At 51.8% G+C, this 13,411-nt stretch overlaps 1 protein-coding gene across 1 annotated transcript in view; it reads left to right on the top strand.

Moving 5' to 3' along the window:
• LOC147092814 (transmembrane protein 151B-like) overlaps positions 1–11,569 on the top strand; it is a 42,230-nt gene extending 30,661 nt beyond the window's left edge. The window contains exon 2 of the mRNA XM_085976056.1: positions 8,494–11,569. Coding sequence (XP_085832182.1) covers positions 8,494–9,861 — 1,368 coding nt within the window. The 3' untranslated portion in view covers positions 9,862–11,569. The remainder of the gene's footprint in view (positions 1–8,493) is intronic.
• The last annotated feature ends 1,842 nt before the right edge of the window (positions 11,570–13,411 follow it).

Raw genomic sequence — 13,411 nt, 5'->3', positions numbered from 1 at the left:
CTCGCCCCCCTTCCCTATCTCTGTAATCTCCTCCATCCCTACAACCCTCCGGGATCTCTGCGCTCCTCCAATTCTGATTGTTTGCTCATTCCCTGATTTTTAATCGCTCCACCATTGGCGGCTGTGCCTTCAGCTGCCTGGGCCCTAAGCTCTGGAATTCCCTCCCTAAACCTCTCCGCCTCTCTCTCCTCCTTTAAGACACTCCTTAAAACCGACCTCTTTGACAAAACTGTCCTAATATCTCCTTAGCTGGCTCGGTGTCAATGTTTGTTCGATAACGCTCCTGTGAAGCACCTTGGGACGTTTTACTACGTTAAAGGTGCTATATAAATGCACGTTGTTATTGTTGTTCTGTCCCTCCTTAAAAATGTATCTTAACCCATTGGCTCAGATTTTGCCGGAGCTGGGGTTGTTCTCCTTAGAGCAGAGGAGGTTTGATAGCGATGTTCAAAATCATGAGGGGTTTTGTAGAGTAAATAAGGAGAAACTGTTTCCAGTGGCAGGAGGGTCGGTAACCAGAGGACACAGATTGAGGATAATTGGCAAAAGAGCCAGAGGAGGAGATGAGGAGAATTTTTTTACACAGCGAGTTGTTATGATCTGGAACACGCTGCCTGAAAGGGCGGTGGAAGCAGATTCAATAGTAACTTTCAAAAAGGAATTGGATAAATACTCGAAGGGAAACATTTGCAGGGCTACGGGGAAAGAGCAGGAGGGAGTGGGACTAATTGGAGAGCTCTTTCAAAGAGCCAGCACAGGCACGGTGGGCCGAATGGTCTCCTCCTGTGCTGTATCTTTCTATGATCTCACGGCGTGCTCTGTTAGTTAGACTTGTTCCTGCAGCCTTCAATTCTAAATTGTTTTGCCCACAAGTTGCTGGAAGTGCGAGTTGATAGCAGGGCAGGAAATCGGGTGAATTAGAGTCAAATCAGGTACAGAAAGAGAACTAAAGAGAGGGAAAGAAAAATTGGATTAAGAGAGCGAGAATAAAGAGACAGAGGTGAGAAGTTAATTTGTAAAAAAAAAAAAAATTTGACATTTAAAAAATCTCCAACAACGATTCACAACCAGAAGGAATGAGACTCCACACTTTTAGTTCAAAAGCAAAAATATCACGGATGCTGGAAATCTGAAATAAGAACAGAAAACGCTGGAAACACGCAGCAGGTCAGGCAGCATCTGTGGAGAGAGAAACAGAGTTAACGTTTCAGGTCGTTGATCAGTTCTGACAAAAGGTCACAAACCCGAAACGTTAACTCTGTTTCTCTCTCCACAGATGCCGCCCTGACCTGCTGAGTGTTTCCAGTGTTTTCTGTTTTTATTTCAGATTTCTAACTGTTCACTTTCTGGGCCAGAGAGGTTGATTAACAGTCTTTAACAATGATCACATTGTTAAAAGGGTGCTTACACCATTAATTGCTTGACTTAACTTTCGGCGGCGTGTTTAATGGGTGATTAAAGGGGCAAACGCTGCAACATCACGAGACTCACGGGGAGGTCGAGGGCGAGCTGCCCTTTCCGCGAGGCTAATGACGGAGCGGCGCAATTCATCCAGCAACTTGTGGCGATTTGCAACTCACGGTGTGCCGCTCCCTCGCCACAAGTTACGGGACGGTTTACACACTAATAATGGCGAGCGCTGTTCAGGTGGCATTCTATTTTCAACAACAACTTGCATTTATATTTCGCTTTAACGTAGTAAAAGGTCTCAAGGCGCTTCACGGGAGCGATTATCAAACGAAATTGGACACCGAGCCACATAAGGAGATATTAGGGCAGGTGACCAAAAGCTTGGTCAAAGAAGTAGGTTTTAAGGAGCGTCTTAAAGAAAAGCGAGGTAGAGAGGCAGAGAGGTTTAGGCAGGGAATTCCAGAGCTTAGGGCCCAGGCAGCTGAAGGCACGGCCGCCAATGGTTGAGCGATTATAATCAGTGATGCTCAAGGGGGCAGAATTGGAGGAGCGCAGATATCTCGGGGGGTTGTGGGACTGGAGGAGATTACAGAGATAGGGAGGGGCGAGGAGGCCATAGAGGGATTTGAAAACAAGGATGAGAATTTTGAAATCGAGGCGTTGCTTAACCGGGAGCCAATGTAGATCAGTGAGCACAGGGGTTATGGGCGAACGGGACTTGGTGCGAGTTAGGACACGGGGCAGCCGAGTTTTGGATGACCTCAAGTTTACATAGGGTGGAATGTGGGAGGCCGGCCAGGAGTGCGTTGAAATAGTCAAGTCTAGAGGGTAACAAAGGTATGGATGAGGGTTTCAGCAGTGGATGAGCTGAGGCAAGGGTGGAGACGGGTGATGTTACGGAGGTGGAAATAGGCGGTCTTAGTTATGCTGCAGATATGTGGTCAGAAGCTCATTTCAGGGTCAAATATGACACCAAGGTTGCGAACAGTGTTGTTCAGCCTCAGACAGATGTTAGGGAGAGGGATGGAGTCAATGGCTAGGGAACGGAGTTTGTGGCAGGGACCGAAAACAATGGCTTCGGTCTTCCCAATATTCAATTGAAGAAAATTTTTGCTCATCCAGAACTGGATGGCGGACAAGCAGTCTGACAAATTAGAGACTGTGGAGGGGTCGAGAGAGGCGGCGGTGAGGTAGAGCTGGGTGTCGTCGGCGTACATGTGGAAACTGACGCTGTGTTTTCGGATGATGTCGCCGAGGGGCAGCATGTAGATGAGAAATAGGAGGGGGCCAAGGATAGATCCTTGGGGGACACCGGAGGTAATGGTGCGGGAGCGAATTCTGGGCCGTAATCTTTATTTTCCACTCCTGCCCAGTTTGTGGCCAGGTTTTTGACTCATGCGCCACAGAAGGCAGCTCGCTGTGCAGACGCCGGCGGGGGGGACTGTGAATTGGCAGTTGGGTTTTTATTTTTAGCGCAATGAATTTTTCATAGCCCATGAAGTCAGGCTCTGAATCGGAGAAGGATTAAAGCATGCCTGCAGTGAGAGCTGCTCACTGATCTACCGGGATTCAAGGGGCTGTATCTCAGGGGCGGCAGTGAATGTCTGCGTCTGTCTGTCTGTCTGTCTGTGAGGGTCCTGAGCCGAGGTGGAGTGGAGTGGTGCTAAAATCTCCAGTAATAAAAACAAAAAATGCTGGAGACACTCAGCAGGTCAGGCAGCATCTGTGAAGAGAGAAACAGAGTTAACGTTTCAGGTCGATGACCTTTCGTCAGAACTGGAAAAAAGCAGGAAATGGAACAGATTTTTAAGCAAGTGACGGAGCTGGGAAAGGGGGGAGGGGATGAAAGAACAAAAGGGAAGGTCTGTGATAGGATGGAAGGCAGGAGAGGTTAAGAGACATTAAGAGATATTCAAGGTGAGAGGAGATGGTAATGGGACAGGTTAAGAAACAAAGGATGGCTCTAGATGAAGTGTGAATTGCGCTGGCAGAATGAAAGACAGCTGCCCTGTGGGGAAGAAGAACAAAAGACAGACAAAGAGTGAGGTGCTGTTCCTCGAGCTTGTGCTGAGCTTCTGTGGACTAAAATCTCCAGTGTGGGTAGGCCGGGCTCCAGTCCACAAACCAAGGGGAACTTATAAAAGGGCTGAGTGCTGGTGTAAACCGGGTCTGATCCTGTTAATACTTGCCATAGAGGGAGTGCAACAAAGGTTCACGAGATTGATTCCTGGGATGGCGGGACTGTCGTATGAGAAGAGACTGAGCAAACTAGGCCTGTATTCTCTTGAATTCAGAAGAATGAGAGTGGATCTCATTGAAGCATACAAAATTATTACAGGGCTTGATAGGGTGGATGCTGGGAGAATGTTTCCCCCTGGCTGGGGAGTCTAGAACCAGGGGCCACAGCCTCAGGATAAAGAGTAGGCCATTCAGGACTGAGATGAGAAGAAATTTCTTCACACAGAGGGTGGTGAATCTTTGGAATTCTCTACCCCAGAGGGCTGTGCAGGCTCAGTCATTGGGTATATTCAAAACAGAAGTCGATAGATTTCTGACTAGTAAGGGCATCAAGGGATATGGCGATAGGGCCGGTGAATGGAGTTGGGGCAGAAGATCAGCCATGATCTCATTGCATGGCGGAGCAGGCTCGAAGGGCCGAATGGCTGACTCCTGCTCCTATTTCTTATGTTCTTATGTTCTAATTCAATCGACTGTGTGAATTGAATCTGATTCGTGAATTGGGTCTGATCTTCCCATTCCTGTTACCCAGTCATGTTCCTTTTTATTTCTCCCCTCTTGGGCACTTTGCCCCGCCCTCCCCACTCCGTACCCCAACCCTTCACCACTCCTGCTGCCGTCCCAGGCTTGACTCCCTCTTGGATAAGCCGACAGCTTCCCTCTGTGCCTCTCTTGGCATCCTCCGAAGGGCCCATCGAGGCACTCGTCGCTGCCTCCTTACGAGCAGCAACCCCAACGGTCCCATCCTACTCTCTCGCCGACCTTTCCGCCCAGTGCGCCCGTGGAGGTCAATCCGGCCAACCTTCTTCCTGTCCAACTCACCCCTCCTAGTACTGAGCCCATAGACTCTGCCAGCTATCACTGCCACTCTCCGCATCTCCCTCCAGAATGGTCGTTAGCTTGTGAACCAGGCCCTTGCCATCTATGAGCTGAGTGTGGATGATTCCATCAACATCATGGCCTTGACAGAACCTTGGCTCATGGGTGATGACACTTCCCCCACTGCTGAAACCTCCCCACCTGACTATAACTTCTACCACCAACCTCTCCCAAACCTCCCCCCAGTGCCCATGTAGCCCTTATCACCATATCAACCCAAACTAATCTCTGCTCTCTTTCCCCATAGCCCTGTATCAATCTCAAACTAATCCCACTGCCCCGCTCTCCCCATAGCCCTGTATCAATCCCAAACTAATCCCACTGCCCCGCTCTCTTTCCCCCATAGCCCTGTATCATTCTCAAACTAATCCCACTGCCCCGCTCTCCTCCCCATAGCCCTGTATCAATCCCAAACTTATCCCACTTTCCCGCTCTCTCCGCATAGCCCTGTATTAATCCCATTGCCCCGCTCTCTCCCCATAGCCCTGTATCAATCCCAAACTAATCCCACTTTCCCGCTCTCTCCGCATAGCCCTGTATTAATCCCAAACTAATCCCACTGCTCCGCTCTCTCCCAATAGCCCTGTATCAATCCCAAACTAATTCCACTGCCCCGCTCTCTCCCCAATAGCCCTGTATCAATCCCAAACTAATCCCACTGCCCCGCTCTCCCCATAGCCCTGTATCAATCCCAAACGTAAAGTATTTATCCAATTTTTCCTGAAAAGGTGGAATGGTCGCTGCCTCGCCCACTCCCTGTGGGGATGTATAGATGAAGTATGGCATCTGAAATTTGTTTGTCACAGGCGGGCAGGGTCTATGATATGGAAAACAAAATCCTAATTGGCTCACATTTCACAGACGCCTTCACTGCCTCTAGTTAAAGCTGTTCCAAACTTGTTTCCAAATCATTTCCAGTAGTTTGTGCACTGCATAATCCCACCCACGGACTGGACCAGTCCAGCTGTGTAATCTCTGGGTGACTGTGAGCAATGCCACAGGAGGTGCATTCACCAATAGATAAAAGCTCTTGAATCTGGTGCATTCGCCATAGGTTCATGGGCGTTTGCACCTGCTTGGCTCAGATATCATGTTAATAAAGCTTTCTTAAAGAAAAAAAGAAATAAAGTGAGGAACTCGCCTGTTCACTGAGGGAGCAGCCCAGGATTTACAAGCAGCCGCCATGCTGGCATCAGACTGTCCTCCCGAATAACAATTAGCCTCTAACTGACCTCCGAAAATTCCTAACTTTGCTCATGCAAGAGCAATTAGCCTTCAGCATGTCCTCAACATTTGCTTGACTTCAACAACAGCAAGTATTCCCTCTAGCTGATCATAGAATGTTATGGGTAGAATATGAGACAGAGGGACCTGGGAGTTAACGTGCATAGGTCCCTGAAGGTGGCGGGAGATATTGAGAGAGTGTGTTAGCAAAGCATATGGGATCTTGGGCTTCATAAATAGAGGTATTGGCCCAGAAATTCGGGTCGGAGGCTTCCCGCGGGTGCAAGCCCCCGACCTGCACTTACCTAGCACGCCGGCCGTTGTGCTGTGGGCCCGCGTGGGATTCCGATCCTGGGCCTGCTCCAACTGCCGGCGCGCAGTGCTTGCGTATCCCAGGGGCGCAGTTAGTTCGATGCGTCTCCTGGGATCACGTGGGCCATGGAGAGCCAATGGTAGCAGGGAATGCCCATTCATAAAATTGACAGGAAGAGCTATCAAAATTATAAATACTGTAAGCCCCAAAACATCACTAAAACTTGAAATAAATTTTTAAAAAATCACATTTTTAAAATAACTATAAATTACATAAAATAACTATTTTGAACAACAATTTAAATTTTTGAAAAAATTAATTACAGTTTCTAACGGGGCTAAAAATAAACGTACCTTGCTTTAAAGTATTTAAAAATAATAAACCTGTGGAAAAATGTTTTAAATTTCACTTAATTCACCACTTACCATGTTGCTTTTTTAAAGTGTAACTCCTGGAGACTTACCCTCCCGGAGAAAGCTTAAAAAAAAACGTAAGTTCCAGGTGCATGCGCTGCCTCTCCGGCGCTCGTGTTCCACCTCTGAACCCCTTCTTTCAGGGGAACGGAAGTTCCGGTTTCCCACGCATGCGCGAAACCAGCACTTTCGTTGGGTCTACAGGTGAGTACCCCATGCGTACTCACGCGTTGGGACCTGAATTTCTGGGGCATTGAGTACAAAAGTAGAGAAGTTATGCTGAACCTTTATAAAGTACTGGTTAGGCCACAACTGGAGTATTGCTTCCAGTTCTGGTCACCACACTTTTGGATGGATGTGAAGGCCCTTGAGAGAGGGTGCAGAGGAGATTTACCAGAATGGTTCCGGGGATGGAGGATCTTAGCTACAAGGACAGGTTGGAGAAGCTGGATTTGTTTTCATTAGAGCAAAGGAGGTTGAGGGGTGATTTGATAGAGGTGTGCAAGATTATGACTGATTTGGATAGGCTAGACGGGGAAAGGCTGTTCCCACTAGTTGATGGTAGAAGGACTAGGGGACACAGATTTAAGGTTTTGGGCAAGAGATACAGGGGGGATGTGAGGAAAAATGTTTTTATGCAGCGAGTGGTGAGGACCTGGAACTCGCTGCCGATGGAAGTGGTGGAAGCGGACACACTCAGGCCTAGAAATTCGGTGGGCTACGCCACCAGTTAGCGCCCAAAGAGGGCACTTAGTGGGTTTAGCGCCATAGAGTGGGGGAACCTTACCTAAGAAAGGATATACTTGCTATGGAGGGAGTGCAGCGAAGGTTCACCAGACTGATTCCTGGGATGGCAGGACTGTCGAATGAGGAGAGATTGGGTCGACTAGGCCTGTATTCACTCGAGTTTAGAAGAATGAGAGGGGATCTCATTGAAATGTATAAAATTTGGACAGGGCTAGACAGACTGGATGCAGGGCGGATGTTTCCCCTGGCTGGGGAGGGCTCTAGAACGAGGGATCACAGTCTCAGGATACCGGGTAGGACATTTAGGACAGAGATGAGGAGAAATTTCTTCACTCAGAGAGTGGTGAACCTGTGGAATTCTCTACCACAGAAGGCTGTGGAGGCCAAGTCACTGAATATATTTAAGAAGGAGATCGATAGATTTCTAGACACCAAAGGCATCAAGGGGTATGGGGAGAGAGCAGGAATATGGTATTGAGAGAGAGAGATAGAGGATCAGCCATGGTCATATTGAATGGCGGAGCAGGCTCGACGGGCCCAATGGCCGACTCCTGCTCCTATTTTTCTGTGTTTCTATGTCACAATTTTACCACCAATTCCGAGCGCTCTCATCCTTTGCTAATAATCTCTTGTGCGGAACCTTATCAAATGCCTTTGGGAAGTCCATGCAGGCAACATCCATAGACGCCCCGCTGTCCGCCCTGTTTGGTGATCCTGCTCCTATTTTTCTATGTTTTCTATGAATGGGACTGACTGGATTGCTCTACAGAGAGCTGGCACGGACTCGATGGGCCGAATGGCCTCCTTCTGTGCCGTTATGACTCTGTGGCCTAGAAATTCAGTGGCCTGCGCCACCAGTTTCCGCCCAAAGAGGGCACTCAGTGGCTTTTGCGCCACTGGCCACACCTACCGCGATATTTAGCGGGGCGCTAATGGCGGCGTTAGCCTGTAGCGCTGCGCCGCCACCGATGACGTCATCGGTGTGCGCAGCGCCCCGATGACCATATTTGGTCGCGCCCGCCTCTTCAGCGCCGGCCGCGGGAAGCCTCGGTTAGCGGCCCGCTTCCATTTGGGGCGCAGAAACTGAATATCCCGATGGCGCAAGTGGCTCCGCTCGCAGCGGTAATTCCGGCGCCCAGGCGAGCTTGGCGCCCCAAACTGAATTTTTAGCCCTGTGACTCTTAAGTGCTGTGCAATGTTGTAACTAAACTATTTTCTGCTTGTGTCTTCCCCCTCCCCCCACCCTCTTCCGGGATGTCCTCAAAGCAGCAACGGCCCTTGAAGCAGTCCCTGAGCGGCTCGCTGTGCCGAGAGTCACACTGGAAATGCCTGGTCCTGACCCTCCTGATGTACGGCTGCTTTGGCGTGGTGACCTGGTGCCACTTGTCCACGGTGACGCGGCTGGCCTTCAACAAGCCCTACGGCGGCGAGTCGATGATCTACCATGAGAGCCCCTGCTCCAGCGGCTACGTGTACATCCCCCTGGCCTTCCTCATGATGCTCTACGTGGTCTACCTGGTGGAGTGCTGGCACTGCTACGCCAAGAACGAGACGCAGCACAAAGTGGACGTCAACAGCGTGTACGAGCGGATCCAGCGGCTCCAGCAGGCCACCCCCTGTATCTGGTGGAAGGCCATCAGCTACCACTACATCCGGCGCACCCGGCAGGTCACACGCTACCGCAACGGGGACGCCTACACCACCACCCAGGTCTACCACGAGCGGGTCAACACCCACATGGCCGAGTCGGAGTTCGACTACTCCCGCCACGGGGTCAAGGACATCTCCAAGGAGCTGCTGGGCCTCAGTGACTACCCAGCCACCAAGCTCCGCTTCACCAAGTGCTTCAGCTTTGCCAGCGCAGATTCCGAGACCTCCTACCTGACCCAGCGTGCCAGGTTCTTCAGCGAGAACGAGGGCCTGGACGACTACATGGAGGCCCGGGAGGGGATGCACCTGAAAAACGTCGACTTCAAGGAGCACATGGTGGCCTTCTCCGACCCCAAGAACCCGCCATGGTACGTCTCCCGCTACATCTTCTGGAGCGTGTCCTTCCTGGTGCTGTCCTGGCCCCTGAGGGTCCTGGCCGAGTACCGCACATCCTGTGTCCACTACCACGTGGAGAAGCTCTTCGGCCTGGACGAGGGGCTGCCCACGCCCGAGGAGGCCGGCTATGGCCGCAGGATCTCGCGGGTCAACACCATCGACATGACCGAGCTGGAGTGGCACATCCGCTCCAACCAGCAGCTGGTGCCCAGCTACTCGGAGGCCATGCTGATGGAGGCCTCGGGCTCGGCCACCTCCCCCGCCGCCGCCTACCTGCAGAGGTGCCAGCGCTGCCGGCGGACGGTCAGCAGCTCCTCGCTGCCCTCCCGTGAGCCCGCCGCCCGCCTGCCCTTCAGCCGCAGCCGCTTCTCCCTGGGCCGCCTGCAGACCTCGGGCCGGGCCTGCCTCTTCCGCAGCCTGAGCGGGCGGGTGGGTGACGGCGGCGGGAGTGGGGGCGGGGTCACGGCCGAGGAGCCCCCCTGCTACCAGGACGCCATCTACTTCCCGCGCCTCATCGTGCACGCGGACGACGGTTGCCAAGGCCACCAGCCCCGGCAACGGGACGGGGCCGGGCCCGACACCTTGCTGTGAACTTTGACCTCCAGGGCCAGGCCTTAACCGAAGGACAATTTAGCCGCCTCCTCCCTAACCCCAACCCCCACCCCTCCCCCCCCCCCCCCCCACCCAACACCACTCCGCCGGTTTCTAACTCGTTTCCGAATCACGCAACAGGACATAGTTAACGAGCAAACTCACCAAGAAAAGGCACAGACTAGCGTCCCAGGACCCCACACGTCCCGCACCATTCACTCACTCCAAGGTGGCACGATCCAACCCTACAATCGACGGCCACCATCTGACAGGGGGCTCAGCTCGGAGAGGGGGTGGCGGGGGAGAGGGCAGGGGAGGGGGAAAAATCCCCCCTGAATGTCAGGCAGGCAATTCATGCCAAGCACCGGCCTCACTGAACCGACCCCGACCCCTCCTCAGCAAGGATATATTGACCTCGGTGAGGGAGCAGCGCAGATTCACCAGAACGATACCGGGGCCTAAAAGGGTTAAATTCCGAGGACAGGTTGCACAGACTGGGCTAGTATTCCCTCGAGTTTAGAAGATTCTGGGGTGATCTGATCGAGGTGTTTAAGATGATTAAAGGAGTTGATCGTGTAGATAGAGAGAAACTATTTCCTCTGGTGGGGGGAGTCCAGAACAAGGGGGCATCACCTTAAAATTAGAGCCGGGCCGTTCAGGGGTGATGTCAGGAAGCACTTCTTCACACAAAGGGTGGTGGAAATCTGGAACTCTCTCCCCCAAAAAGCTGTTGAGGCTGGGGGTCATTTGAAAATTTCAAGATTCGGATCGAGATAATTTGTTGGATAAGGGAACATGGGTATGGAGCAAAGGCAGATAAAAGGTTTTGAGGGTAAATGTAGAGGGAGCTGTACCTGGGAGTGTTTGATGGGGACAGTGTAGAGGGAGCTTTACTCTGTATCTAACCCATGCTGTACCTGCCCTCGGAATGTTTGATGGGACAGTGTAGAGGGAGCTTTACTCTGTATCTAACCCATGCTGTACCTGCCCTGGGAATGTTTGATGGGACAGTGTAGAGGGAGCTTTACTCTGTATCTAACCCATGCTGTACCTGCCCTGGGAATGTTTGATGGACAGTGTAGAGGGAGCTTTACTCTGTATCTAACCCGTGCTGTATCTGCCCTGGGAGTGTTTGATGGGACAGTGTAGAGGGAGCTTTACTCTGTATCTAACCCGTGCTGTACCTGCCCTGGGAGTATTTGATGGGACAGTGTAGAGGGAGCTTTACTCTGTATCTAACCTGTGCTGTACCGGCCCTGGGAGTGTTTGATGGGACGGTGTGGAGGGAGCTTTACTCTGTATCTAACTCCTTGCTGCCCCTGATATGAGGAGCAAAGTTGAAAGGAAGATCCATTTGCAGCATTGAAATCCTTGTCCTTGTCGCCCAGGACATTGACCTAGTCCAGGTCTGGCCGGCTCCGATGATTTGATTGAGACACAAATGCCAATGGTTGCGGTGATGCTAATGTTTGTCCTCCAGATGGTGGTTGAATGTTTTCCTACTCATTGAGTGAACATCTGCCTCGAGGTGGATGTGAGATGTTTCCTGTGGCTGCTCTCCGGCCCCTTGCTGGACTCACTGTACTATGGCTGAGAGTCGCCCAGATCAACATTTACAGATGGAAAACCATGTTTGCCTCAACTGAACACACAAAACTGTTGCTTGAATCACATTTAAATAAATCTTAAATGTTTGGAGGTGTTTGACTTGCTGGATCGTTGTGCGATGGGGTGCTGAATTTGAACAACATTCGAGGCCTAAAGCATACTATGTTAATACAGTCATTTCATCTTACACGATTTCGGCTGAAAGACCACAAAATGTTTACTTTGCTGTCGGTGGGTGTGGGATTTTTTGCTGACAGCTGGATTTCTATTGGTTAGATGGAGAGAAGGAAAAACGCTCATCCCGACATCCCACCCTCCCAGCCCGACGGCCCACCCTCCCAGCCCGATGGCCCACTCTCCCATCCCGACGGCCCACCCTCCCAGCCCGACGTCCCACTCTCCCATCCCGACGGCCCACTCTACCGAACATCAAACCACCGTTTCCAAGACTGTCACTGACCTCATCTCCTCTGGAGATCTTCCCCCCGCTGCCACCAACCTCATAGTTCCCCAACCCCGCACAGCCCGCTTCTACCTCCTTCCCAAGATCCACAAACAGGACTGCCCCAGTAGACCCATCGTTTCAGCCTGTTCTTGCCCCACGGAACTTATCTCTTCCTATCTTGACTCTATCTTTTCTCTCCTTGTCCAGTCTCTTCCCACCTACATCCGCGACTCTTCGGACGCCCTCCGCCACTTTAACAGTTTCCAGTTTCCTGGCCCCAACCGCTTCCTTTTCACCATGGACGTACAATCCCTCTACACCTCCATCCCCCACCAGGATGGCCTGAGGGCGCTCCGCTTCTTCCTTGAACAGAGGCCCAACCAGTCCCCATCCACCACTACCCTCCTCCGCCTGGCTGAACTTGTTCTCACATTGAACAACTTCTCCTTTAACTCCACTCATTTCCTCCAAATCAAAGGTGTTGCCATGGGTACACGCATGGGTCCTAGCTATGCCTGCCTTTTCGTGGGCTATGTGGAACAATCTTTGTTCCAGTCCTACTCGGGTCCCCTCCCTCACCTCTTTTTCCGATACATTGATGACCGTATCGGTGCTGTTTCCTGCTCTCGCCCCGAACTTGACAATTTCATTCACTTTGCCTCCAATTTCCACCCTTCCCTCACCTTCACATGGTCCATCTCTGACTCTTCCCTTCCCTTCCTCCCACTCTGCTTCCTGTAAGGACTCTATTCCGTTCTCCCAGTTTCTCCGTCTCCGCCGTATCTGCTCCGACGATGCCACCTTCCACACCAGTGCTTCAGACATGTCTTCCTTTTTCCTCAACCGAGGATTCCCCTCTACCGTGGTTGACACTGCCCTCGACCGTGTCAGTTCTATCTCCCGCACTTCTGCCCTCACCCCTGCCCCTCCCTCCCGGAACCACGATAGGGTTCCCCTTGTCCTCACCTTTCACCCCACCAGCCTCCACATTCAACGGATCATCCTCCGGCATTTCCGTTACCTCCAAAGTGATCCCACCACCAAACGTATCTTCCCCTCCCCTCCCCTTTCAGCATTCCGCAGGGACCGCTCCCTCCGAGACACCCTAGTCCACTCCTCTATCACCCCAAACAGCCCTCCCCCTTCGCCTGGTACCTTCCCGTGCAAGCGGAGGAGATTTGACACCTGCCCCTATACCTCCCCCCTTCCCACTGTCCAGGGCCCCAAACACCCCTTCCAGGTGAAACAGCGATTTACTTGTACTTCTCGCAATCTAGTATGCTGTATTCGCTGCTCACGATGAGGCCTCCTCTACATTGGGGAGACCAAACGCAGATTGGGTGACCGCTTTGCGGAACACCTCCGTTCAGTCCGTAAGGGTGACCCCAAGCTTCCAGTCGCCTGTCATTTGAATTCACCGCTCCATTCCCACTCGGACCTCACCGTCCTTGGCCTCTTGTATTGTTCCACGGAAGCTCAACGTAAACTCGAGGAACA

This window comes from Somniosus microcephalus, unplaced genomic scaffold (genome assembly GCF_052327205.1).
Source record: "Somniosus microcephalus isolate GS21.2 unplaced genomic scaffold, FLI_Smic_1.0 unresolved_chr2, whole genome shotgun sequence".
Taxonomy (NCBI): Eukaryota; Metazoa; Chordata; class Chondrichthyes; order Squaliformes; family Somniosidae; genus Somniosus; species Somniosus microcephalus.
This window is presented reverse-complemented; position numbering and strand designations above follow the sequence as displayed.